The 26376-nt window shown below is 53.7% G+C and overlaps 10 protein-coding genes across 10 annotated transcripts; 5 read left to right on the forward strand and 5 right to left on the reverse strand.

The window, feature by feature from the left end:
- Positions 1-1252: 1252 nt before the first annotated feature.
- J7T55_008526 (uncharacterized protein) lies at positions 1253-3878 on the forward strand (the record flags this gene model as incomplete). The annotated part of the gene is made up of 2 exons (XM_053138852.1): positions 1253-1779; positions 1856-3878. The coding sequence occupies 2 exons, from the start codon at positions 1253-1255 to the stop codon at positions 3876-3878; spliced, it is 2550 nt and encodes an 849-aa protein (XP_052997801.1).
- A 1622-nt stretch (positions 3879-5500) lies between these two features.
- J7T55_008527 (arginine-3) lies at positions 5501-8489 on the reverse strand (the record flags this gene model as incomplete). Its single annotated transcript, XM_053138853.1, has 3 exons — positions 5501-5608; positions 5671-7079; positions 7199-8489. 3 exons carry the CDS (start codon positions 8487-8489, stop codon positions 5501-5503), a joined length of 2808 nt encoding a protein of 935 aa, XP_052997802.1.
- Positions 8490-8771: 282 nt separating this feature from the next.
- Positions 8772-11280, reverse strand: J7T55_008528 (carbamoyl-phosphate synthase arginine-specific large chain; the record flags this gene model as incomplete). The annotated part of the gene is made up of 3 exons (XM_053138854.1): positions 8772-10540; positions 10713-10823; positions 10941-11280. The coding sequence occupies 3 exons, from the start codon at positions 11278-11280 to the stop codon at positions 8772-8774; spliced, it is 2220 nt and encodes a 739-aa protein (XP_052997803.1).
- A 1271-nt stretch (positions 11281-12551) lies between these two features.
- J7T55_008529 (uncharacterized protein) lies at positions 12552-13022 on the forward strand (the record flags this gene model as incomplete). The annotated part of the gene is made up of 1 exon (XM_053138855.1): positions 12552-13022. The coding sequence occupies one exon, from the start codon at positions 12552-12554 to the stop codon at positions 13020-13022; it is 471 nt and encodes a 156-aa protein (XP_052997804.1).
- A 196-nt stretch (positions 13023-13218) lies between these two features.
- Positions 13219-14796, reverse strand: J7T55_008530 (phenylalanyl-trna synthetase alpha chain; the record flags this gene model as incomplete). The annotated part of the gene is made up of 2 exons (XM_053138856.1): positions 13219-14361; positions 14416-14796. 2 exons carry the CDS (start codon positions 14794-14796, stop codon positions 13219-13221), a joined length of 1524 nt encoding a protein of 507 aa, XP_052997805.1.
- Positions 14797-16219: 1423 nt separating this feature from the next.
- J7T55_008531 (uncharacterized protein) lies at positions 16220-17417 on the forward strand (the record flags this gene model as incomplete). The annotated part of the gene is made up of 2 exons (XM_053138857.1): positions 16220-16476; positions 16559-17417. The coding sequence occupies 2 exons, from the start codon at positions 16220-16222 to the stop codon at positions 17415-17417; spliced, it is 1116 nt and encodes a 371-aa protein (XP_052997806.1).
- Positions 17418-17509: 92 nt separating this feature from the next.
- Positions 17510-18730, reverse strand: J7T55_008532 (RNA-3'-phosphate cyclase family protein; the record flags this gene model as incomplete). The annotated part of the gene is made up of 1 exon (XM_053138858.1): positions 17510-18730. One exon carries the CDS (start codon positions 18728-18730, stop codon positions 17510-17512), a length of 1221 nt encoding a protein of 406 aa, XP_052997807.1.
- Positions 18731-19055: 325 nt separating this feature from the next.
- On the forward strand, positions 19056-21632 carry J7T55_008533 (uncharacterized protein; the record flags this gene model as incomplete). Its single annotated transcript, XM_053138859.1, has 1 exon — positions 19056-21632. The coding sequence occupies one exon, from the start codon at positions 19056-19058 to the stop codon at positions 21630-21632; it is 2577 nt and encodes an 858-aa protein (XP_052997808.1).
- A 394-nt stretch (positions 21633-22026) lies between these two features.
- On the reverse strand, positions 22027-24082 carry J7T55_008534 (NPL4 family protein; the record flags this gene model as incomplete). Its single annotated transcript, XM_053138862.1, has 2 exons — positions 22027-22323; positions 22388-24082. The coding sequence occupies 2 exons, from the start codon at positions 24080-24082 to the stop codon at positions 22027-22029; spliced, it is 1992 nt and encodes a 663-aa protein (XP_052997809.1).
- A 1383-nt stretch (positions 24083-25465) lies between these two features.
- Positions 25466-26303, forward strand: J7T55_008535 (preprotein translocase subunit sec66; the record flags this gene model as incomplete). The annotated part of the gene is made up of 3 exons (XM_053138863.1): positions 25466-25571; positions 25631-25932; positions 26013-26303. 3 exons carry the CDS (start codon positions 25466-25468, stop codon positions 26301-26303), a joined length of 699 nt encoding a protein of 232 aa, XP_052997810.1.
- Positions 26304-26376: the final 73 nt, after the last annotated feature.

Raw genomic sequence — 26376 nt, forward strand, 5'->3', positions numbered from 1 at the left:
GGGCTCTGGTGTGGGTAGTATTCTGGTATTCTACGTGAGAAGAGTTTGCCGATGAACCGGCTTGATGAAATCTCGGTCATGTTATAGGTCCCCTATAGCAGACCCTTTTCATCTCTTTTGCCTTTTCTGTGCCCGATCAGCTGCTGCGCACGAGGGAGATGACGACCAGATGGGGGAAATTGAACCAGGCCGTCTATCTGCACGATCCTGGACGCTGATACGACGGGCCACCAGCATCAGGACGCATGCTGGCATGCCTTTACACTACCATGTACAAACGTAGGCACGTCATTGGGAGAGAGGAGATTGTGGCATGTGTGTATAATAAGGAGATCTCCTGTGCGCATGGCATCTTCCGAAGCGCAATCGGCTCCTTGTAGTATCTGTGCTGCTTAGCTGCCTGTCTATCTGTCACAAGTTCGTGACAGATTGAGCCCAACCTTGAGCCGGGCGAGCATCTACCATCGCCCAACCATCTTGGTGCGTGCATCTCGCCTGCAGGCCCTCGCAGATAAACACCAACCCAGCCATTAGCGACAGCAACAACAGGGAGCGCGTTGGCCTGTCACAATCCGCGTCTCCAATCTTTGTTGACCTGGATTTGTCTTCTTCTTGAAGGAGGGGAGCCCTTTAATTGCCGCGCATCCCAGTTTCCTTTCGATACACTCCTTACGACCAACCTTCGAAGAAATCCATTGAAGTTTCCGACACGACATCGGGCAGACGTTGGATCGTCTGAAGTCAACCCCCCTAGACACACAGACGCCACTAACAGCACGAGCGACACGGGCCTTGGACAAGCACAACCGTGGAAGCTAAAAGTCGGAGACGGGAAGCACCAGCAGGAAACATCCTTGCGGGCCAGTAGCCCTCGCTCAGGCCAAGAGTCGAAACTCAAACCTCCAGTCGCCTCTCTCCCCAGCTTTGTCGCTTCCGCGTCAGGAGCGGACTGTCAACAAAATCTGGGACGGCCCGTCCTAGCTTGAGGCTCAAAGTCGCGTCTGGAGCGTGTCGCCGCCTGCACCCCTCGAATTCTGGCAGATTCTCAGCTTCAGCGCCAGCCTGTCCGAGCGCTGGTGTGCTGGATCCCCCTGTCTTTCAGCGTCTCTGGCGCCCAAGGAGCAGGGTTATAGGGGGCGCTTTGGGACCACCACGCTGGACCGGAGTGGTAAATGAGATGAATGATCAATACGACGAGCTGAAGGAACAGTACAAATCCGGCGCCTCCTTTTGACCACCCCCCTCCCCCACCATGGCCACCGCTGGGCAAACCGCAACCCTCCTCTCCTCCCCTGCAACCTCGTCACCACAGCAAACACATACTGCCTTGCCAGCAGCTCCCCGGGCTCTCCGACATCCCACTCGCAAGGCTTCAGGCATAAGCAAGATCGTGACGGCCTCGACGCCCAACTTGAGCAGCCTCTTCTCGGCGCATTCCAAACTCGCTTCGCTGCCCGGCTCCCTGCAGCGCAAGGCCTCTCAAGCCACCCTGACGCCGACCTCTCTCGCCACCGTCCCAGATGCTACCGAGAGCTACCCACTCGCCTCCTTGAACGGCTCGCCTCCGCGCAAAGACAAGATGCCTCTTACTCCCAGGGCAGGCGCCCCAGCCGCTGCTGGCGACGACCTTGCTCTGGGGGACGAAGTGGATGTGCCTGGCAACATGTGCGGCACGGTTCGCTTCGTCGGCACTGTCGAGGGCAAGAAAGGCATATTTGCCGGCGTCGAGCTGCATTCTGACTTTGCGTCACGCGGCAAGAACAATGGCGACGTGGACGGGTACGTTGGCTCCGGCTCTGTCTGCTCTCTGGCGCAGTCGCCATCGCATCTTGCCTTGCTAACACCCCCTTTGTAGCGTGTCTTATTTTGCTACCAGCGTACCTGGCGCCGGTATTTTCCTCCCACTGAACAAGGCCGTGAGGCGCGAACCCTCGTCAGCCTCCGCGTCGATCTCATTCCCGAAGACTCCTGTCTCTGCTGCGACTGGCTTGAAGGCCGGCACACAGAATTCTACCAACTTTACACCACCTACGCCTTCGTTACCACAATTTTCCAAATCAGTCGGTCCTGCACGCGCAGCCAGCCCTTTGGGAAAGAAATCGAGGCCTTCACTGCCGCGCCCAGAGTCGCCAACACGAAAGCTACAGATGACACCAGCGGCGCGGCCTAGCATCGCGACACCTGGCAAACCTACCCCTCGATATGGCAGTCCGACGCAAACAAAATTCTCCAAGAGCGTACACAGCGGTGCGGCGCCAAGCGATCCGCCCAAGAGAGGAATGCTACAGCCGAGTCGCAATTTCAGTATGGGACCGCGGAGTTCATCTGCGCTTTCGGGGCCGACTGCAGGCTTCACCACGGATGAAGAGTCGACACCGATTGGAAACGGAAGGGCATCAGCCCTCAGGCACAGGGCTCCATCGCGGCAGACCAGCGGCCATGATGAGGAAATTGAGCGGTTACGTGCTGAGTTGGAGGATCGCGATAGACAACTCAGGGAACAGTCGGCAACATTAGCAGACATGGAACAAAGCCTCACGGAGGTGCAGAGTCTAATGGAGCAGGCCGAAATGCCTCCACCCCCGAGTCGGAAGGACAGCCTGGGCGACAAAGAAACAGGGGAGCTGCGAGCGCTGGTTCGGGAAAAGAATGATAAGATCGCAATGCTCACGTCCGAATTTGACTCTCACAGGGCCGACTTCAGAAGCACTATCGACACATTGGAGCTGGCAAGCGCAGAGACGGAAAGGGTCTACGAGAAGCGAATAGAGGAGCTGATGCAGGACATACAACAAATCCAAGAGCGGAATAGTGATGTTGATGTGGTTGCGACACAGTTAAAGCAGTTGGAGGAACTCGTTCAGGAACTTGAAGAAGGTCTTGAGGATGCCAGGAGAGGAGAGGCCGAGGCCCGTGGCGAGGTGGAGTTCCTGAGGGGTGAAGTCGAGAGGACGCGGACAGAGCTCAGGAGAGAAAGAGAGAAGGCGGCCGGCGCACCCAACGGCACAGCTGGTCAATCGAACGGAGACAACTCAGCGCTTTTCAAACAATTGGAGCAAAAGGAGGACGAGATTCGGGGCCTCAAAGCAATCATTCACTCTCTCGGTAGAGACTCACTACCAGATGGAGCCGATAGGCCGCAGCCTCATAGGTCTGCATCACACGATTCCCGGACCAATGTAGACGACCGCATCGCGCGCGAGAAGCTTGAGCGCCAAGTAGCGGAACTCCGAGCCGCCCTGGACGATAAGACGAGCAAGGAGGAGGACATGGAGCACGAGATCGAGGCCCTTAGAAGGGGCAGCGCCGCGACCGTGCGCGGTAATGGAACCATGGCGCAGCGCTCATCTGCCCGTGACTCCCGCGACACGGTCGTCCTGGCTCAGGAGCTCGAGCACCGCTCGCCGGAGCAGCAGCAGCAGCAGCCTGGGCAGAGGCGGTCGCATCAACGAGCCCATACGTTGGACACAATGGCCGAGAGCGATGCCCTGTCATCAGTCACGGAGAACAGCACACTCTGGTGCGAGCTGTGCGAGACTTCTGGTCATGACATCCTGACCTGCACGAATATGTTCGGCAACCAGCCCGCTGCAGCTGAGCCTTTGCCGACGCCCAAAGTCCAGGATCAAGGGGCCCTGGCACCACCCCAGACACACGAGCATGATGAGTACAAGGTGGCCCCTCTGTCGCCCCATTTACCGGCTGCAGCCGAGCCTGCCGGGCGTGTATCCGAGCCCGTCAAGATGATCCCGAATCTGAACGATCCGGGTCCAGTAGCTGGCAAGGAATCTGGCATTATTGACGCGGAGGCGTGGTGCGCGCTATGTGAGAAGGATGGGCATAATAGCGTGGATTGTCCGTTTGAGGATGCCATATAATTACTCTCAATGGGCATTATCTAGCCCACGGTTGATGTTATTGCAAGCGAGTTCCGGGAATTACGAGACTATGATGGCCGTGAGCAGGTACGTCTCTTTATAAATCCAGCATTGTCTAGTATGGTTAGCACTGTTGGCCTCGTATGTGCTGGCGTTTCTATGGGGTTTGGGCCGAAGGGTCTTCGGTGTTTCCATGGGAGCACGAAAATAATACATTATTTGGATCGCATGCCTTTGCACCCTACTTGGTACTTCGCTGCACAGTGTAAATCTCACGAATTGCTATGCGCAACGACATAGCACAGCCATTGAGCTCCAGGGTGTTGTAGATATCTCACGATGGACATTTAAGGACGGGACTGTGCTTGAAGCCCCCCTGCCCAGCCTTTGGCTACCCGTCTATTTTTGTGGCAAAACCTGACAGTGGCCGTAGTACCCATCATCGGGAACAGACTCCAACTATACTGTCAGGCTCACAGTTTCCCAATGAGGTCATTCCACGGAAGGTTGCCCAATAGGAGGTAATCTCATAGTGAATTATCCTACGAGGCGTTGGTCCACAAGAGATTATCTCACACGGAGCTTGGTTCACGATGTTATCCCACGGAAGATTATCCCACACAAGGTTGTCCCAAAATTGGTTATCCTATGAGAGGTTAACCCATAAGAGATTATCCCATGGGAGGTTATCCCACAGAGTAAAGAAGGTAATCCCATAGAAGGTTATCCCACAGAGTATAGAAGGTTATCCCATGGAAGATCATCCCACAGAGTGTTGTAGGTTATCCCATGGAAGGTTATCCCATGGAAGGTTATCCCATGGAAGGTTATCCCACAGAGTATAAAAGGTTATCCTATAGAAGGTTATCCCACAAAGTATACAAGGTTATTCTATGGAAGGTTTCCCTATAGGAAAGTATCCTGTGGGATATTCTACTATGGGAGACTACTCCATAGAAGTTTATCCTGTAAGAGATAATCCTAGGGACAATTATCTCCTGGAATATTATCTTATAGGAGGTTATGTAACAGGAATTCGTTTTACAGAGTATAAAAGGTTATCCTGCAGGAGGTTATCTTACAAGAGATTAATTTATAAGAGACTATTCAATGGAAGGTTATTTCATAGGAGGTTGTCTAGTAGAAGGCTGTTTTATAGAACTTTATTATACAGAGGGTTATTCACCAAGAGATTTGACTATAGCTTGTTAGATGTCATTCTGTAGGAGACTGATTTATAATCAATTAAACTAGACCACATGCTCGATTATGGTTATACACAAGACGAATCTAAGTATCACATCATTTTGACAGTTTGCTTGTTCCATTGGAATTCATCTACAGCGTTATTTGACTGAAAAAGACTTTTGGTTGCCACTGCTCCTAAGAACATAATCCACCAGGATTGCCCTAGCTGCTTTGAAATCCTCATGCTTCCAAAGCTCTTCTGGAGCTGGAAAGACAGAGTGGTATCTCGCTTTTCTGATAATTTCAGATGCCACAGCTTATTTGCATATAATCGCAACAGTAAAACATAAGGAGTAAGACCTATGAACGCCCTCCAAGAGATATCCAGGGCCTTTTTATGCCCTCTACTATTCCACCCATCTAGACTGGGTAATCTACAAAGGCTTGCCTTTTAGGAACTCAGACCACCGACGAACCTCAGATGGAATGCCCTCCGGCCTGGGCAGCTTCTCACTCATGCACTGGGCGAACAGGATTGCAGTCTGGTTATCACGCGCGGGTCAGCATGCTTGCCATGTCTCGCAGAAGGGGCAACAAAACTTACTTGGGGCTCCATGAACAAAGGTACACCAAAGTCGACAGCATTCCTTCGCATGACGTAGTCCACGTCCATCACCGTCTTGCCCCGGGCCTGTGCAAGGTTGAACACACCGCGGATGTCGTACTTCTTGAACACCTCACGGAGGGCCCTCTTGTCTTCCTTGGGGAACTCGATCACTTCCACGCTCACTTTGTTCCCGGCTGTGGACTCAATGAATTGTTTCACCTCGTTGTCCGCGGCAAACAACTTGTAACCGAGAGGAGACAGGTAGTCAACAATCTTGGTGAGCCATTCCTTCTTCAGCTCGCCGCCGAAGAGAAGACCCTCACCCGGCTCGGGCATGCGGAAGTTCATGGATGATTGCATAGACGTCCAATAGGCTTCAACCAGGTCCTTACCAAAGCAAGCCATTTCACCCGTCGAGGCCATCTCGACGCCGAGGAAGGGGTCGGCGCCAGCAAGCCTGGTCCAGGAGAATTGTGGGACCTTGGTGGCAAGGTAATCGCGCTTGACAGCCATCAGATCCGTGGGCTCGGGTACCTGCTCACCGACGAGCGCCTTGGTAGCAACATCAATAAAGTTCGTTCCGAGGACTTTGCTGACGAAGGGGAAGGATCGAGAGGCACGCAGATTGCACTCAATTATCTTGAGCTGATCCTCGCCACCTTCAGGGTCTTTGGCCTTGATGATTTGCATATTGAATGGTCCAGTGATGTTCCAAGCTTTGGCAACCTTCTCGGCAATTTCCTTGACCCGGCCCATGATCTTGTCGTCAAGAGAGTGTGGAGGCAGGACGAGAGTAGCATCGCCTGAGTGAACACCAGCCTGCTCGACATGCTCGGAGACGGAATGAACAATCAATTTGCCCTTGGAGGCGACCGCGTCGACGTCGATTTCTTGGGCACCCGAAATAAATTTCGAAATGACTACAGGGTGATCAGGCGACACGTTGCTGGCGGCCTCCAACTTGTCCTTTAACTCGTCCTTGCTGCGGATGACAGTCATAGCGGCTCCAGACAAGACGTACGAGGGTCTGACGAGCACAGGATAGCTGACTTGCTGCGCGAACTCCTCGGCCTCCTGAACAGAGGTCAACTCTTTCCATGCAGGTTGGTCAAGGCCGATGCTGTCCAAGATAGCGGAGAACTTCTGACGGTCTTCAGCTCGGTCAATGGATTTGGGGTCCGTGCCGAGAACGTTGGCATGTCCGGTTTCTTGGAGGCGAAGCGCGATGTTCTGGGGTAGCTGGCCACCGACGGAGACGACGACACCGCTGGAATTCTCAAGCTCGTAGATATCAAGGACTCTCTCGTAAGACAGCTCGTCGAAGTACAGGCGGTCGGCAGTATCAAAGTCTGTGCTATACGTCTCCGGATTGTACTGAATACGGCGCGGACTGGTTAGCAGGTGATCTATGATGCGTCACAAAGGAAAGAAAGAATGAAGCGTCCAGGCGTTGGACGGCGTCCAAAAAGCTACTGGCGGCTGCCAGATTAGTAGATATCGCCGTCAGAATCCTGAGGATTCTGACGGATGGGTGCCAGATTTTCCTTGTTGCCGGCCGCAAAAAAGTCCTTGATGGATGTCTGGTTTCTTTTCGCCGGGGGAAAGCCCGTCAGAGGCCTGTCAGTCCTCTTCTGGGTGGTGCCTGCTGCCAGACTTTTCTTCGCGAGGCTGCCAGTCCTCGTCGTGGGGCTGCCAGTTTTCTTCGCGGGGCTGTCAGTCCTCGTCGTGGGGCTGCCAGTTTTCTTCGCGGGGCTGCCAGTCTTCTGCTTGGCCAGATTGGCGATGTGCGTCTTTGACTCGTTGTGACGACCGATAAGTTTCGCCTGAGAAACCGGGACGCCGCAGAGGTCGCAGAAGTAATAAAAATTACCCTCCACCACCCGTTTGTGTCTGCCAGATGCCAGGTGCTCATCGAGGCCGACCTTGCTTGTGAAGGAGCGATGGCACGCTTCGCAGTGGAAAGTGTCATTTTCTAGGAATTCTGCCGTTTTGGCTGCCAGATTCTGTTTACGACGTTCTGGTGATTTGGCCCGGGATCTGGCGTTTGCGGCAGCTGTTTTGGCACGGAATTCGTCGTAGTTGGTAGCCAGCTGCTTATGGTACCAGCCAATACCATTCTGGTACCTTTTCTCTTTTCTGATTGCGTCTTGGGCGTCGAGTTGCTCTTCTGACAGGTTGAAGTCGGCGCTGATTGCGTCCGCAAGGGCGGAGTGAGAACATAGTCCATCATAGTCGAGTGTCGTAGTTTCCCACAAGCAGAAATCAGTTCTGGCAGTATCCTTGGCAAGTGTGTGCATGGCCCAGAAAATATAGGCGAAAGTGGCTTCAAACAGGTAGAACAAGAGGCGACGAACTGGCACTGAACTGGCAGATGGAAATGGAATCCAGCAGATCAGCCCCTTGTGAGTGATCGTGAAACCTTCATCAAGGGCCTCTTGAACGAACTGGGGAATGCGGTCGCCTCTGTCGTATTGTGCGAATCGAGCGTTGACACCACCGTCAGAATTGGTGCCAGATCCAAAGTAGACACGAGGACGACTGCCAAGTTTTTCCATGACTAGTACGTAAACGGCCCACCGGGACGAGGAAACAGTTGGCAGATTCTTGAAGAACTCAATGGTAGGCGGCGTGGCAGATTGGACGACGTCCAACAGACCAGGAGCGAATTGAAGACAGGCAGCAATGGCGGTTGCTTCCAGGACGTCCTGGCTGCCTAAAATTATGTCGAAGTAGGCATTCTTGCGGTTGAGGGGAGTGTTCTCCAGGATCAACCACGCCTGCAGCAGAAGGAGCTGTAGGACGGTATCGGAATCCATGGCGGTAGGCGTGGTGCCAGATCCGATGACTTATTGGCAGTTTTTGACGAGATTTGACAGTTTTTGACAGCAATGGGGAGCAAAATGACAGCAAGTAGGCAAGAATGGTAGCGAATGTGAACGTCGACGCCCCGTGAGACTGGAAATCTGGGTTCTTGAACGACAGGAGGGCAGGCCGGTTGACAGATTTGACGACGACAAGCTAAGAGGAGCGAAGAGAAGAGAAGGCGTTGAGGGTGTCTTGTCCAGATCTGCCAGAATTTCCAAGGGTCGAGCAAGAAATCAGACATCAAGTGAGGGCCCAAAGGCGCCATCTGGCAGTTGCGGTCCATGGTTGACGGAAGGTGGCCTCGAAAACTGACAGAAATCGTCTAATTTGGCAGAAGGTGCCACCGATTTGGCAGCTGGCGGTTGGTCGTGGCGGAAAGCGCGGACGTTGATCGTGTCCAAAAATTGAAAAGAAGAAAAGAGCAAACTTACATTGATCATCACAGTCTTATGTCCCAGGTCGCGGAGCGCCTTCGTGCAGCTCACAGCACACCAATCGAACTCCACAGAGCTACCGATACGGTACACTCCACTGCCCAGAATAATAGTGCCCTTGTCTTCAAATGTGACATCGTGGCTCGAGGCGTTGTAAGTGGTGTAGAGGTAGTTTGTGTCCGCAGGGAACTCAGCTGCGAGAGTGTCGATCTTCTTGACCCACGGCCTGATGCCGTACTCCAGACGAAGACTCCGCACCTTGTCCTCAGTGCTGTTGACAGCGTTCGCGATTTGCCTGTCCGAGAAACCCAATTTCTTGGCCTTTTGCACAAGATCCTTCTTCAGACCGTCAAGGCTACCGATCGCCTGAAGCTCCTTGGTCATGTCGACGATGTTCTGCAGCTTGTGCAGAAACCACTTGTCGATCTTCGTAAGACTGTGCACCTTATCAACGGAGTAGTTCTCGTGGAGCATGGCTTGACCGACAGCGAGCCATCGGCGGTCCGTGGGGTTCTGGAGCTCAAAGTCCAGGTCCTCGAACTTGTCACCCTGGAAACCAACGAACTTGGGGTCGACCTGACGGATTGCCTTCTGGAAAGACTCCTCAAAGGTTCGGCCGATAGCCATGACCTCTCCAACAGACTTCATCGAGCTCCCGATATCGCGCTTCACATGTTGGAACTTGGCAAGATCCCACCGAGGGATCTTGGTGACAATGTAGTCGAGGGAAGGCTCAAAGTTCGCGGTGGTTGTCTTGGTCACGGCGTTGGGAAGCTCAGGCAAGCTGTGTCCAAGACCGATCTTGGCAGCCGTGTAGGCAAGAGGATAACCAGTGGCCTTGGATGCAAGAGCAGACGACCGAGAGAGACGAGCGTTCACCTCAATTACTCGGTAGTCCAGGCCATCTGGTTGCAGTGCGTATTGGACGTTGCACTCGCCAACGACACCCAGGTGGCGAACAATCTTGATGGCTGCCGAACGGAGCATGTGATATTCCTCGTCGCTTAGTGTCTGACTGGGCGCAACGACAATACTGTCGCCTGTGTGAATGCCCAAGGGGTCGAAGTTCTCCATGTTGCATACAGTAATGCAGTTGTTGTTTGCGTCTCGCACGACCTCGTATTCGACCTCTTTCCAGCCCTTGAGAGACTTCTCGACCAGAATTTGCGGGGACAGCGTCAATGAGCGAGCAGCCATGTTGCGGAGCTCCTCCTCGTTGTTGGCGAAACCGGATCCGAGACCTCCCAGGGCGTACGCAGCTCTGACGATAATCGGGTACCCAATTTGATTAGCGGCGTCCAGTGCTTCCTCGATCGTGTTGACGGCGATCGATTTCGCGATGGGGATGTTGATCTCGTCCAAAGCCCTGGCGAAGAGATCACGGTCCTCGGAGAGCTCGAGGGTTCGGACACTGGTTCCGAGAACCTTGACGCCATATTTCTCAAAGATACCCATTTTCTGCATTTGAACACCCAAGTTCAGGGCCGTTTGCCCACCGAAAGAGAGGAAAATGCCATCGGGTCTCTCGCGCTCGATAACGTACGTGACATATTCAGGAGTAACCGGCACTACACGAGGCGCTGTTAGCATATGCCCTACAGGGTGTGTCATTGGCGTTGCATGGCAGGAGCGCGAAAGTGCGCCGCGCGTGAAGGGGTGCGGGATGCGGGAGTTGTGCTTCGCGTCTTCGAGGAAGACGTTCAAGGGCAGTTCGCAAGCTCAGGAGGCTCCCCAACATACGGTAATAGATCTCATCAGCAATAAAGTGATTCGTTTGAATGGTCGCAATGTTGGGGTTGATCAGAACAGAAGAGACGCCGGCCTCCTTCAGGGCCTTCAATGCTTGAGATCCTATATCATGGGCATATTCTGTCAGCAGTCATGTACTTCCGCGCAGCTCTTTTCATATCATATGGTGTGACTCATCTGGCTCGACCAGCAGAGCCTCCCACGATTTGAGTGACGAACCTGAATAGTCGAACTCTCCAGCTTGTCCAATGGCAAGACCACCGGATCCAATGACCAGGACCTTCTTTACATCGACAGTCTCCTTGGGCTTGACCACACCGCTCTCAAGGTACGCCTGCGGGTTTGGCGCAGACTGGCTGGACACCGCTGCCAGACAACGGGCGCTGGTCAAGAAGTTACGCTTCTGAACAAGCTGTTGGGCTTGGGCCTGTAACCTGGCAGAGGTGCTGGGCGTTGCAGCTGTGAAAGCCCTGATGGACTGTGTGGCAGTAATTGGGATCCCTCGACGACCGTGTCGGAGGAGGGCAGGTGTTCGAGCTGCCACCGCTGAAGGCGCCATGTTTTGGGCGGAGATATCTGGGATAGAGAGGGGACGAGGACGGCGACGACCAGGGCGCTGTTACCCAATTGCAGCTGTAGTAACCCTTTCCGTCCTCTTTATACCCAATTGACAAAGTGCTGGAGCTGGATTTGAAAAACTGAGGGTGTGATTCATACGAAGTACATGTGAACCCTTGGGGGATTCTTTTTTCTGGCGGGGCCGATAAGATGCTATGCACCGAGCTCGCACTATCAGTTCAGATCCAAGTTGGAGTTGGGAGCTCCCCTGTCCAAACTTTACAAGGTCCCCAGTTTTTCTCCCACTCCGTTTGGCCCCGCCCAGCCCGCCCAGCTGCAAATATCCTACGACTCAAATGCAACGCCGCCCGGGTATCATGCTCGTGCATGGAGAGGAGAGGGGCGCCACTTCACTCGTCCATACACACGCGTCCATACATACAGGTACCGTGACTACTGCAAGCCAATGCAGCCTGTGAGGGAGTGGACAAGGGCGAGGACGCGGGCTAACAGGCGAGCAGTGACTGACATAGTTTGGGAGAGGAAAATTCTGAATCTCGCGTGCATTGATCAGTTCACGGCGCTCCGAAGTTAGGAGCCTCCCGTTTTGGGCCATGGGAAGTCCCGCCCATCGGCTCCGCCAAACTGGATCGAGGCCTGGGGAAATGACGATGCCCGTAGGGAGATGACTCTAGCCTCCCAATGACTCTTAAGCCGTGCAGTGGGTATTGGTAGATCGGGTCGAGCTGGGTTTGAACAACCGTCAACACATTATCAAACTTCAGTCACACTGCAAACAGTGTATCTGGCACGCAGTCTAGCCCTTCTCACGAGGAATGGGCGCCGATCCCCAAGCTGCCTCTCTGTCCCATAGCAAGAAGCTGTGTCCATGGAGCTCGTGGGGTTGATAAAAGCATCGGTATCCTCTCCTCTTGGTCAATGAACCCTCGGATCCATTCCCCGCTGCCATTACGTACCACTGTAATTTATCTTCATCCCCAAATCGCCTCGTCCTTGTGAAGTCTTTCTGTTCTTGAAGCATCCTTCTCCTTCAAGAACGAGACCAACCTTGATGGGCGATGCAGACTATGCATAATCCGTACTAAGCCGTTCCGCTCTTTTTACTCTTTTTTCTCTCACGCTACTCCCGATCCAGCCTCCGCCAGGGGATAGCAAAATAAACCACCCCTCCGAAAGTACACTATCTACGCCGACTTGTACCCCTGGTCTTCTCTCTGTGCATCCTTCGCCTTCGCTTCTCATACACATACCATGGGTGTCTGCGCATCATGCTTGGGTGGCCAACCACGGGATCCTGTCGATCAGGACGACGAGGTGGAATCCGGGCCACTCCTCTTCAGTGTCCCGAACGGGATGCACTACGGCAGCTTTGCGGAGCCACAAATGGCAATGGCGCCGCACAGCGACTCTTTAGATGCTCAGCGGGAAACTGAGGCTCTGCAGCGGGTTGTCGCCCGAACGTCGGATAAAATGATTGACGTCTATTCAGCCCCCAACGCGGATCGGCGGCATAAGCATGGCGGTGTGCGAGACCGTCAGGCGCAATACCAGTCCCTGCTCTACAGGGTCGGCAGCGACGAGACTTGGGCTACTGACGATGGCTCGCTCTCAACAGACGAGGAGGACGATGCGCAATCGCACGGGGAATTCACACACATCACGGTCGACCCCAGAAGGAAACTGGTCGGCAGCTTCAGGGAAGCGGCTGCGGCGATGGCATGAAAATGTTTACGGGCCTCAAAAGTATGTTCGCCAGGTTTAGAGAAATGTAATCGACACGGAGCCAGACTCCAAACTTTTGTTCTTCAGATTGGCATCAAAAATTCAATCCTCTAGCCCACGCTTTTGTCCCTTCTGACATGTACTCATGGATTCTTGAAATTTCTAATTCTGTTGCTCCCGCGCTTCATTCCCACGTCTAGAAACGGACAGCTGGATTCCGTTCGATGAAGTTCAGGTCCACCTTGTGTCCAAGCAGCTCGCGGATATTCGAGATGCCGTACTTGATCATGGTCGGTCTCTCCAGACTAAGGCCAAAACCGTACACACGCATGTCCTTGGGCAAACCCATGGGCTCCAGCATCTCAGGCCGGAACATACCGCTGTTGCCGATCTCGACGATTTTGTTCAGGCCCTTGTGGAAGCTGAAGATCTCCATACTCGGCTCGGTGTAAGGGTTGTATGCAGGCTTGAACTTTAGGTCTGTTATCCCCATCCTGTTGAAGAAATCCTCCATGAACGACATCAGACCTCCTAGGGTCAGGCCGTAGTCAGCTACGACACCCTCGACCTGGTGGAATTCTGCCAAGTGAGTCGCGTCAACTGATTCGTTTCGGAAAACTCTGTCAATTGAGAAGTACTTTGCTGGTGGTGGTCGTCCATCGGGGCCCTTCTGTTGGGCCAGCTTGTGAAGCACAGCTGTCGAGATGGCAGTCGTATGTGTCCGCAGAACCAGTTTCTTTGACTCCTCTTCTGACCAAGGGTATCTGTAGCCAATCGAGCCAAACTTCCCGTTCTCATGCACCGCCCTGATGTTCTCCACGTATGTCTTATAGTCGGCCTTGTCGTCTGGGCCAGTCGCTCGAGGCAGGTCTGCTTGTTTGGGATCCGAGATGTAGAAGGTATCCTGCAGGTCCCGGGCAGGATGTTGCTGTGGCACGAAGAGCGCATCAAAGTTCCAGAACCCGGACTCGACGAACTTGCTTGTCGGCATCTCCTCGAAGCCCATGTCAAAGAAGATTTGCCGGAACTCGGATCGCACTTTGTTCAATGGGTGCAGGGCTCCCGCCCGCTGATCCGCTCCCAGTGCCTTGAAATTGTAGGGTTTGAAGGTCGCAGTCTTCCATGCGCCAGAATGCAGCATCTCTGCCGTCAGGTCTGTCTCCTCCTTGGTGATTTCCAAGGCGAACTTGTCGCCCTTCTGTATCCTGAAGTGAATCACTTTCTGCATCTTGACCAGCTTGCGCTTCTTCAAATCGGTTAGGATTTTGGCATCGGGGAAGGTTTTCGTCTCCTGGATAGTCCTGAGCTGTTCCCTGGTCGTGTCTTTGATCGCATCGGTCTGCACCCTCAGTCAGCCTCAGGTTCTCTGTTGGTGAGTTCTTGAGGCACTCACAGATGCTTTGAGCTTGCCGTCGCTCGTTTTTGAAATCCACTTCTCCTTGAAGGCTTTTCCCTGGCCAACCTTGGTGACGTTCTTGTCACCGATGGCCTTCTCGAGATCCTGGACAGTGAGGCCCTCAACTGCCTGTCGCAACGCTTCAAAGACTCTTGCTTCGTGACTGCCATTGGCGACTATCCCCTCAGCCTCAGGCTCGAGGGCTGCTTCGTCTTTTTCTATCGTTTTGTATGTGACCATGGACCGCGACGCAAGCTTGTCGAGAGCTGCTTTGATCTCTGCGAAGGTGGCATTGGGGAAGGTTTCTTGGGACAGAATAGGGTCTGATTTGGACAGGGCCAGGAGAATCTCCGAAGCGAAATCGCCAGACGACGCCATCCTGTCGACTGCGAAGTGTTGACCGGTGGATTGTATTCAAGAGGACGAGCAGGTTATCTGGGCGAGTTGTAGATCTAAAATGCTGCTCCAGCCATTTTGAGTCACAGCGAGGGGTCCTAACGAAGTCTCGAAAATGCACTGGACCCCTGTCAGTTCCATGTGGGGTTAACCTGACTGCGCTGTGCCCCTCCCTCCATCCCATCTCAGTATTGCTTGTTCTACTGCACATAGATATTCAGGTACCTGGCAATGTACTGAAAGTACCGGGTTATGGTCGGTTGGTAGGCAGGTCAAACAGAGAGGCATAGACAATTCCATTGCCGTAAATTTGTGCATTCAGGTCATTGTCTCAATTATTTAGTACACATGAAATCAATTCAAGGCTGGAGCTAGGTATCATTCAAGTCAATACTGTCTCACTACAAGCTGTGGAGTAGTTTTAATGCTGGGCTTTGTCACCTTGTTGTCGTGTCTAATTCAAAACTTAAGAAAAAGGAGGTTCATGTGCAAATAGAATCCCGGCGCACTCACATCCCAAGGACGCCCATTTGAGGCAACACAGGATATTGCTTAGGCAGTGGTCGGCTCGGGCCTTTTCTCACCAGACTGTGTGTCATCGCCGTTTCTAGCCCTGCAGAGAACCTCAAATGGTCACAAACACGGGTGCGGAGGACAGAACCCTTCGTACAGACAGCCGTAACACATTAGGGGACCTACCAGCTCATGTAGCCGAGCACATGTCCGCAGCCTCGTCGTATTGAGCGTCAGAGGTAAAGACGTCTTTTCGTTGAATACATCGACCAGAGAGATGTTGTCGATAATGACCTCCGTTTCTCACGGTCAAGTATCGACGGTATGGTTCAAATCCTGCTTGCCTCAAGGCAAGAAAGGCCAAGTCTCATTCAAAAGACCTCGAGTTGGGATGCGGAGGATTAAGCCAAGCACATGTTGAGAGTCCCTGGTACAAGGTCAATCGACAATTCGATTTGCAAGTAGACCTCCCAGAGCGAACGACAAATGGTCGGGATTGATAATAGTTAGCTTCCTTTTCTCCTCTGCAAAAGACTAAGAAAAATACACCTTTCCAACTATTTGCACACCTGTCTGTGGATACATTGCTGCTGAGGCACAGGATTGGCATGGCATGCAGTACATGATACTGTCGACTAAGGCGGGCGGCTCAATAGCTTGGCGGGCCTCGCCTCGACTTCCGTCATCCCCAGCTTATTAACCATATCTCGCGCATGATCTGAGCCCAGACTCTTCAACCCCAGGCCGACCCCAGAGGCTCCAAAGGTGCCCAGTAATTGACTGTGCGAACTCAGGCCGACGACCGATGATACAGTCCTCACCAAAATAATATGTGCGGCCAAACCTAAACGAACCGACCCGACAAGCCTTCCTCATCAGATGCGGCGGAGCTATGAACGATGATCCCACACCAGCGAGCTCCGCGGCCCGCTTGCCTACCCACGACGACAACGACAGTGATACCAACTCCCAGGACGAGGGCGACGCCCGAGAGTCATCTACGCAGCAGTCCTCGCGACATCGGCGGTCTCGCAATGGACGGCGACGCTCGTCTTCTCGGGTACGCCGGGCCAAGGCCGGCATTGCGAAGAAGCTGGAATTCATGACACACCTCATGAGCAGCTTGGATGTCCTGGTCTTCGCTGAGCTGTGTGTTTTGTACTACATGGAGTATGGTCATCTCGCCCATCATCAATCCCGCGTTTCTTTGCTGACCTGGCTGTTTACGAAGCTGTTCCTTTGCCCGCCTGGTCCTGCGCTCCCTCGTGCAGTACATGTACCTGACACCGAAACCCGAAGACTTCCTCAAACTCATGCCTGCCCCACGGCCGCAGATATACACTGTCTTCGCCTCTAACGTAATATGCATGCTTCTCCACCTCCTGCTCGCTCTTCCCGAAGCAAGCGAGACAATGCGAGGCTATCTACACGGGGGCGTCATCATCGATTTCGTGGGACAGAAGGCGCCCACGTCCAGGGTCGGCCTCTTGCTGCTGGACTGCCTAGTCCTGGTATTGCAGTGCGTCATGTGTGCAGTGTGGCTGGAAAAGGACCGTCTCAAGAAAATAGAAGTTACTTTACGAAGCGTCGCTGCCGGGGGCTTCCCCAAGAGGAATGTCAACACTCCGGCTCCGCAGGAGGCACCTGTTACGACGGGGGATGCCACATCGACACAGGATTTGGATGCCGAAGAGCGAGGCGTGTTGAGAGACGATCCACTTGGCGAGGACGACTCTAGGGGCATCGAATTGCAGCCATTGATGACGGAGCGACCGCCCCCAGCTGTGGCGGGGAACAGTGGTACTGGGCCACTGGAAGCTCGATATCAGCGGATCTTGCGATCGTTGGGCGGCTCGGATTCTCGAGAAGAAGGCGCAGACAGGCCGAGCTTGTTGGACGTGCTGATGTCCGGGAACGGTCTGTTGGCCAATTTTCATGTCGTGCACTCGATGCGCACATTGGCCGCCGAGAGTACCAATGCCTCTAATGTGGCTGCTTATCCATTGCGCCTGACCGGATATACGACAACCTGGGCTGCACTCGCCGCTGAAAGCCAGGCAAGGTTAGAGCGTCGAGCACGACAGCGATGATGGGCGATAATAGGCATAGCATGGACATTTCGACGATGCATCATCATATTTGTCACATCCTTTCCTCAGGAATTATTTGTATCATTGGGGTATTAAGCGATTTTCCTGCCCACGTTGCCAACGCCAGAGCCTTTCACAGATACCAATATGTCATCGGAATCGTCGTCATCCACAGGTCGTAGTCCCCAGCTTGCTCCGCCAAAACTCCTCAGGTCCCTGGCCAGTTGCAACACCTCCTCGGTACCCACAGTGTCCTTGCTCAATCTTAACCGCCCAACGTCTTCGGACCCCATAGCCATCAGCGTGAGAATCGTCCTGGATGCCGACCAGGCCACACACCCTCCTTGTTGTATTGTCTCGGCCAGCTGATATGCGCACCGTGTGCCAATGTCCTCAGGGACCACGCCGCCCTCCGGCGGTGCTACCACATCCGCAGAGTACAGCACACCAGGCACGCTGGACTCGGCCACCAGGCTCAGCCCAAAACCTATACCCAGCTTCTTCTTCCCCTTCCCTGGAGCGTTCTTGTCGGGCACCAGTGGCGCAGGGTCGTACTGCGCGGCAATATGTATATCCGACACCAATGGATTCAGTATCCTCCTCGCCTCGTGAATCATACGTGCGTTGTTGCTCGCTGAAACACCTGTGCAGTATGCGACACCACGGATCCTCCGTATCCGCCCGGGCGACCTGTTGAGATGTAGAGTCTTCGGCAGGCGCACCTGGCTTGCAAAGCGCAGCTCGACCGATCCGCCGCCGCCGGTGCCCCTGGGCCCGGGACAGGATCTTTGTAATACGCGCAGCTCGATGCGCGCAGGAGGAATGCCGAAAAGGGCGTAAAGTGGGAGGATGGCAGTACGGAAGGAGTCGACAGACATGTCGCCGGTGTTGGTGGCGGAAGTGATGACGCCCGGCCCTGAGAAGCGAACATTCATGTGTGCTTTTGAAAAGGGTGCGAGAAGGGCCAGTGGTAGCAGGAAGTAGGTGACGCCCCGGGAGCAATTCGGGGGCAACACATGCTCGATGACATCGTCTGAGGCCGCGCCTGCTCCGGCCACAGTGCCGGTGATCAGACCAGGGTGATATGTTATTGTTGTGCCGGTGTAGGAGATTTGCATGGAGCTGCCGTTGGTGACAGCCTCGAGGAGTCGCAGGAAGGAGACTTCATGAGGGGCAAGCCCGGGTGCGGTGGGAGACGAGCTGCGGATGCCAGAGATGTGGACGGGTCGGCCAGTCAGCGTGGAGAGGATGAGGCGGTGGGTAAAGGATTTATGGCCTGTCAAGCGCAGGTACTCAGGGTTTGGAGTCGACATGGCGTCGATACTTAAATGTGCTGCGTTGTGTCCCAAGAGTCTCTTTTGCGAGATCAAGCGGCAAGCAAAGAACGAAGGAAGATAATGGGAAAGGAAAATTCTGACCGCCTTTGGCAGAACCATCTCGCTAGCTGCTTATCGCAAATTGATTAAGAACAAGCTCCCCAAAATTTGGAGCTTGCGAAAGAGACGTCACTTTTTTTTTGTGACGCGACCCCCATTAAACTACTACGGCTTTCCGTCGGGGAATTCCTCTGGACTCGTATACCCCTCCGCCACTCCTTCGTTGAGTTTGCGATCCATGGCCAACTGTTGAAGACTCTTCATGCCTCCCAAGACTGCCTTGTTGAGGTTGGCGACGCGCAGCAGCTCTTATGTTTGCCATTCCTGCCTCAGCAGCCTTAGCAAACACCCAGCGAAACAGAGTAGCGTGCGGCCCTACGCCAACGATTCCAAGGGCAAGACTCGCCAGCGCTCCAAGGCGATAAAGCCAGACTCCGAACAGTCCACCGAAGAGACACGAGAAAAACCATACACTGTCAAATATTTCGAAAAGGATACAACGGGTGAGGTCCGGCAGTTGCCGGTCGAAGAGGATGGCGACGATGTCGACATGGAGGACATAAGAGCCCTCGAGGCCAGTGCATTGGCCAAGATCGAAAAGTTCGACGCGACCCTGGAGTCGCTGAACAACAAGTCTCGGTTCCTTGAGAGAATACTGGCAAAGCACGGGCCTAAGGGCGCAGTCGAAGCATACAGGAGCGTGCTGGAAACCTACGACGCCGAGACCAGCACTACGCCCATTCCTCTGGTCGTTGAGGAACAAAGTGGCCTGCGCATGAGTAGAGCTGAGGTGCAAAAGATAAATAAAGCCCTGAAGTTCCTCAATAACTCCATCGAGCGTTCTACAACCCTCCTCCGGAAGAACCAGCTGGATCACCTAAACGTCTCGAAAGTATGGTCATACTTCAAACAGGCAAGACCTGTCTTGTCCGACCCCCAGAGGATAGTGCCAAAGAATGCGTGGAATGACCTATGGGCCATTCTCTCTTGGGATAGCGAGAAAAACCCTCACCGAATGGCTCACATTCGCGGCCTATGTCATGCTATGGTGGAGTCCGGGACAGAATTGACTGACGAACAGCAATTGCTACAAATCGAAGCGGCATATTCTGAAGGCTACGAGATGGTAGCGATTGAGAATTGGAAAAGACTTTGTCCGACCCTTGGCAGTAGCGCATCCTCTGCGATGGCTTTCTGGGAGCTGGGAGTGCGTTTATGGTCACAGCGGGGGGATATAGGACGCGCGGAAAGGGCATGTCAAGTTGTTCTCGACCGGGCAAGTGCTTCTACCCTGGCGGACTCCCAAGTGCTCCTGTACCTGATAAGAGCATATGTCACCACGCCAGACCCCGCCGCTGCGGACAAGGGCTTCAAGCTTTATAGGCGTATGCGAGATCTTGCGACAGAGATCGAAAAGCCTATGACAATCGAAGACTATGACAATGTTATCTCAATCTTCCTCGAATCGGGCCACCTGGATTATGCGATGTACGCGTTCACGGATATGATATACTCGGGAACTGTCAATCTCTACGGCAACAGCAAGCTACCCAGCTCTGTGAGGAACCAATTCTTCTTCGGCAAGTGGCTGAAGAGGCTCATCGGTGCCAGGGATCTCGATGGAGCCTACAAAGTCCTTGTATACATGCAAGAGAATGGTGTTATGGCCGCAGCTGTGCAGGTCAATGGTCTCATTGGGGCTTGGTTCCGATCGAGAACAGCGGAGGAGCGCAAAAAAGCTGAGCTCCTTGCCTGGTCCATGGTACACGCCCGAAAAGCCTTCGTCGAGCTGCGCCAACGAGAAAGCAGTATAGAATGGCCCATCAGACTCTACGACGGCCGGCCCAGTAATCGGGAGCACAACAGCGGAGAGCTCGACTACACGATGGTGCCCCGCGCGTCCTCCGAGACTTTCATTCTCTTGGCCGAGAACTATCGCGAGCGAGGTCTCTTTGGCCGGCTCGAGGAATTGTTCGTGGCGTATAAAGAGTGTGAGATCGGCGGAGACGCCATGATGATGAATGAGTTAATCATGGCGGCCGTTGAACAGGGAAATGCCGAAAAGGCGCGGGAGCTGTACGATTTGATGGTGCACGAACATGGTATCCTGCCTAACACGGACACATACGCCGTCCTTTTCAAGTCACTACCCATCAACGCTCTACGGGGCAGGAAACTCACCCAGATCGCTCCCCACGTGACGGCCGAGTCACAGGAACAAGCTCGTGGCTTCTTCAGAGACATGGTCAACTCGACCTCGCTGTATCAAGACAGGCGGCGGACACGTCATGGTGAGCTGTCGGAGGAGCAGGTGAAGCTGATGCTGCACAGCTTTCGCAAGTGCGCCGACTGGGCTGGCGTGATTGTCGCGCTCGTGTGCCTCCGGGATCTAATGCGTTTCAACATCACGCGCAACGTGTTGCTGGAAATGATTGGTGAGTACGAGGGGATAGACCGCCCCTCGCCGCGGACGAGCAAGGTCGTGATGCGGACCACGATGAAGCTGCAGACTATGATTCACAACATGCAGAAGAGGCAGCAGGAAGACCAAGCCCAAAGCCAAGGCGACGGCACGGAAACGGAGGCGAACAAGAGCCCGAGCGAGGTCAAGGATCCCCATATACTGTATAACATACTGCTGGAGTACTACTACAAGAAGGCGGAACAGGAATATAGCGACACCGTGCATTTCAGGGATGTCTTCAAGAGAGCGCAGGAGGAGATGGGCGCTTCCGAAATCGCTCCATTGGAGCTCCCTAAGGTGGAAGCGCCAGTGGATCCCGAAGAGCTGGAAGGAGAGATGGCAGTCGACGACGGTGAGATGTACAAGAAAGTGTAAATACAACAAGACATATATCCCTCTCAACCAAGCCAATGAGACATAAGAAGCTCACATAACGCACGTACCGGGGTACTGCTTCGGTTCTCATCAAAGTCTAAGGAGTTCACCCAAGGTAGTACGATCAATGACAGGACAACGCCAATCTCAGCCCTTTCTTGACGGCTCAGGGCCCGATATATCAAATAAATCGTTCTGCGTACAGATTCAATGCTTTTATGGCCGGCAGGCAAAGTGTCCTCACCGTCACCTTTCTAATGCTCTCTATGTTTACCACAACGCCGATTCGCCTAACCCAAGTAAACCTTGCCTCTTCTCCTAATCGCCACAAGCCAAATGTCATCCTCACAATCCCGACATGCCTTTCACAGACCATTCTTCCAGTCTCACTGCGTCAATTCGAGTCGGTATCATTAATGACGTCTTCCGGGAGGGTCGAGTTCAGCCTAACGGCAGCAACGCGCTTAGCAAGATGTTCGGTAGCTGGGTCGTAATGGGGTGCATAAGAGGGGGAGGAAGAATCGGAGCTGGTGTCCAAGTCCATCAACTCCTCACGACCGCGTTTGGGGATTCTCTCACCAGTCGACTGTAAGATTGCCAGCAAGGTCTGCCATCCTGTTGTTGATTTGAGCTGGAACGCGTCTGCGAGATCGTGGCCGGTCGCCACGCGGCAGAGAAGGGCTTCCTCATCCTGTTTGCAAATTTGATTAGAGGAAGCTCGGAAGTCACACGCAGGCCCTGTTCTGCTTGCTCACCTTACTCAACACGCCCATGCCGTGCAGGAAGCACAGGAAGTGGAAGTTTGAGACAACAAGTTGTCCATTGTCTGACTTTGAACTGGCCTTTAGCTTCTGCGCCACAGCACTCGGGTCCTGAGCCTCGCCAATATGCTCTCGATTCTCGACCGGGAAGACTAGATCCGTAAATGTTGGCCGTGCGTTGTCGGGAAATCCGTGAGTTAACGTGACGAATAGATACTCAACAGGGAAGTCCGGCTTTGCATTCTCTTGCACGTTGGCGCCGTATTCGTTGATTTTCCGGTAGAACACCTCGGGTATGTACCGTGTCCGGCTAGTTGACCCGTCGTCTTCCTCTTCTTCCTGTACTAGCATTCGTCCAGGATCAGCAGAGGGCTCGATAATGTTGGCCCTGACCATCTCGACGGCGTCGTTGGTCATCTGATATGCACTGATCTCAATTCCGCCCTCTCCGTTGCCCGAGATGATGCAAGTGACAAAGTCCGAGCCAAACCGTCCCGTATCGCTCCACTTGGAAGGCTTCGGGTGCTGTGCTTGCAAGCGGGAGGCGAAAGTGATCTCCTGCGATGCGATATAGTACGAGTCCTGGTGTCGTTTGCATATGACAGTCCCGTCTCCATTCCCCGCATCGAGGAGATCAGTCCAAATCACACCGACTTGCTGCAGACCACACAATCTAGCAACCTCCGTGACCTCCTTCTCGTTTTCCCAAGGGTTAAGGTTGATTCCATCTATCTCGTCCACCTGAGGCGGCTCATAAATGGCTTCCACCACAGCTTTGATCCCCAGCGGGACGACATTGTACTCTTCATATCTGCCGTATAAGAAGCCTATCCGCTGAGACCCGCTCATGCGCCAAGCGTTCAAGAATGTGTCGATGATAGCCGGAGAGGCAAACTCGACGTGGTCAACCATTCGAAATTGCTGGGGCTGCAGCGTGATAGCACTCGGCTGACACTTAGTGCAGATACCCTCGGGCCACTGTGGGTGCCCTGAGGGACAGTCGCGTTTGACACGGTAGTATGCCTCAACAAGGGGAGGAATGTAGGAGCTTCCGGACTCGGGCTTGTTCTTGTCTGCGTTGATCTTTTTGAGATATGCGTGGAATGACATGTACTTGATCTTCTTCTCGTTGAGGTATTTGGAATCGAAAGGGTCTAGAGGCTGGCAGTAGTCACACATGCCCTTGGGCCCATGGCGGCACATGGTATCCATCTTCCGGGGTATCTTGCCGCTCTTCTTGTCCAAGGCATCGTCAAGCTTGGACTGCACGACGACCTCCCAGGGATTCTTGATTCTCTCGTTCGGGGATGTCAGCGGCGGTGGGTCGATGGGAAGGTCCTCGGTCGGTAAGATGGGCTTTCCATTCAGTCGGTTCGTCGAGGATGCCAATGGCGCCTTAGCTTGATCCGTGTCGCCGTTCACGTTGCCGTTGCCCAGGACCTGAGCATGTTGGTATCTTATGAAGATCACGTCGCCATGGCGGAGACCAGTCTTTGCAACATTCAAGCTCCCTACTTCGGAGAGGGACTTGAAGTCGTTGCCCCCTGGTGTGTTAGAGAAAGAAATCGTGTTAGGATCGACGGTGGGCGGCAGCTCGGTCAAGAACTTGTCGGCAACATCTGCAAAGGAGTCGGTCTCTTGGACATTGATGCGCAGCATGCCATCAGGCCCACGGATTCTCAGCAACATGTTTGCCAGGAGCAGTGGGTGGATGTGGGATAAGGGTGATGGTGGTACTCAGGAGACACACGGAACGATGATGGTGGGATGCTATGAGAGTAAGACAGGAACGTCCAGGCAGGCAATCCTTGGAAGTGGAAGTGAAAGTTGGGAGAAGTATGATCTAAACCAAGGCTGCTGTTTGATGGTGAAGTACATAGACTAGTATACCTGCTTTGTAAACAAGCAAGTCTGCACGGTTAAGTGCTGGTCGCAAGCTTGCTCGACTCCCCGGCGTGAGCGGGTGAAAGGGTGGGGGAAGGGCCAGAGCTCCTTGGGGCAAAACGGCAGCTTCAGGGTTTCGTCATTGCTTTTGCCTGCTCCAGGCACGGACCTGGCTGGTCCCACAGGGAAATAAGGCTGACCAACCATGGGCGAGTTTCGGCATCAACAGGGTCAGGCGCTGTACCACTTTCACAAGGGACTAGAAGGAGGGACAACACCTGCCCAAGGAGCTATATATTGGGAGATTGTCCCTTGAAATTCCTCTTATAACAGGACATACCACAACGGAGTATCCTACAACAGATTATACATTATCATATCACTGGTGATCCCATATCAGATCATCCCCTAATAAGCCATTCCGTAGCATGTTATCATATGGGAAAGGTTGCTATGTACTGGTCAAACTGTACCCGAGCATTTGGGATCTCTGTGGGTTGTACAACTCCCGTGCAGAATGGCGTGCTGCCTACATTCTGCAGAATGGAGAAGAGACAATACAGCTCGGTAGCCTTGTACTATGTCTAGCAAGCTTGTCGCAGTCTTGTTCTGCTTCTAGATACCTGGTAAACTTTGGGGCCACAGCTCTGTGGGCTGCACAGATCTAAGCACTTCATAACTTTCGATACTATAGAGTCTGTCTCTCTCTCTAGACTTTTGGGAGAGATCTACAGTGAGGATCAATTCATAGCATTTTTCTTCAGTTTTCGGTCATTTCCAAGGGTCTTGTCAAGACTAAATCGATCTTACACTGCAGAGGAAGCCAGCCGTATGTGGATATCCGGGTGTCAGGTACCCAGGTACCCAAGTGTGGCCCGTCCACCGGCAGGCACCAAACAGCCGGTCAGGGTATGCACGTTTGACGCTGGCGGCACTTGGTCGCTGAGCTAGCTGCAGCGCTGTGGTAAACCTGTCTTTTTCTTTGAATATGGTCACTTCGAGTTCCCGTCCCTCCCATCAGGGTACCTCTTCCACCGTTCACAGACAGACGTGCCGGCGCACATAATTCACTTCCCGTTTCCCCTGTCGCTCTCTTCTGCCCTGATCTCGTCTTCTTTACCATAACCCTTTTTATCCTCTTTCCCAAGACTCGACCATTCTACGTGCCCACTCAGATTGCCCAGCGCCATGTTCTCCCTGGACTGGAGGGGACTCATCCTCCCCATCGCTTACATACTCGTTTTGGGCGGGACTTTTGTCACATTTTCAAGTGTCTACAGGAAGCGCAAGGCTGGTGAGTGCCTCTCACTACACGTTATGCCATGTTCCGGCACCAGCTGACAGACGCGACAGCACAAAAAGCAAACCTTGAGCCATGGTTCGGTCCACACCTGCAACGGAATGTTTACCTGTCGCTACTCCACATGGAACCCGAGGAGGGCCAAGAGAAGGCCCCTCAAGTCCCCCAGAGTATCCTCCGGGCCGCTCTTATCCGCCGCGCAGTCGAAGACATCCACCGTATCATCCAGATCCGTACCGCCAAGCAGGCATGCTCGACTTTATTGCAGAGAGGAAGCGTTGGTGATGACCTGTGGCAGAGGTTTACACGTGCTGAAAGCGAGATGGAGGCCGAGCTGCGTGATGTAGTAATGGAGGTGCGTTCGAGGCGTGGATCGCTCTATTTGCCTACCCTCCCAAGACTCACGCAACATGCTGACCAAATTTGTCTTTCTAGGCCAACGGTCTCGCGCCCAACTGGGGCCAGAGTATCTTTCAGACTGCGAACGAAATTGCCGCAAACACGATGTTCCAGAAGAAGCTCGAGGAAATAACCGCCAAGACAGACGCCGAGAAGCAATGGTGGGAGAAACGTCGCGCCGCCATCTCTTCCGATTTTATGAAGGAACTGGACGAGGATACCGACAAGGTGCAGGCCGCGGCTCCCAGCGACGATGGTATTCTGGTCGACGCAAGCACACCTGCCGAGGGCACGGGGGCTTCCAAGAAGAAGAAGGGGAAGAAATAGGGGAAATCCTCTCGCAACGGAAGACCCTCCAATCGGAAGAGGGCGTGAGCGTTCGCGACAGCCCCGGGCGCTG

The sequence above is a fragment of the Diaporthe amygdali genome, assembly GCF_026229845.1.
Source record: "Diaporthe amygdali strain CAA958 chromosome Unknown NODE_4_length_2575358_cov_65_588622, whole genome shotgun sequence".
Lineage (NCBI taxonomy): Eukaryota > Fungi > Ascomycota > Sordariomycetes > Diaporthales > Diaporthaceae > Diaporthe > Diaporthe amygdali.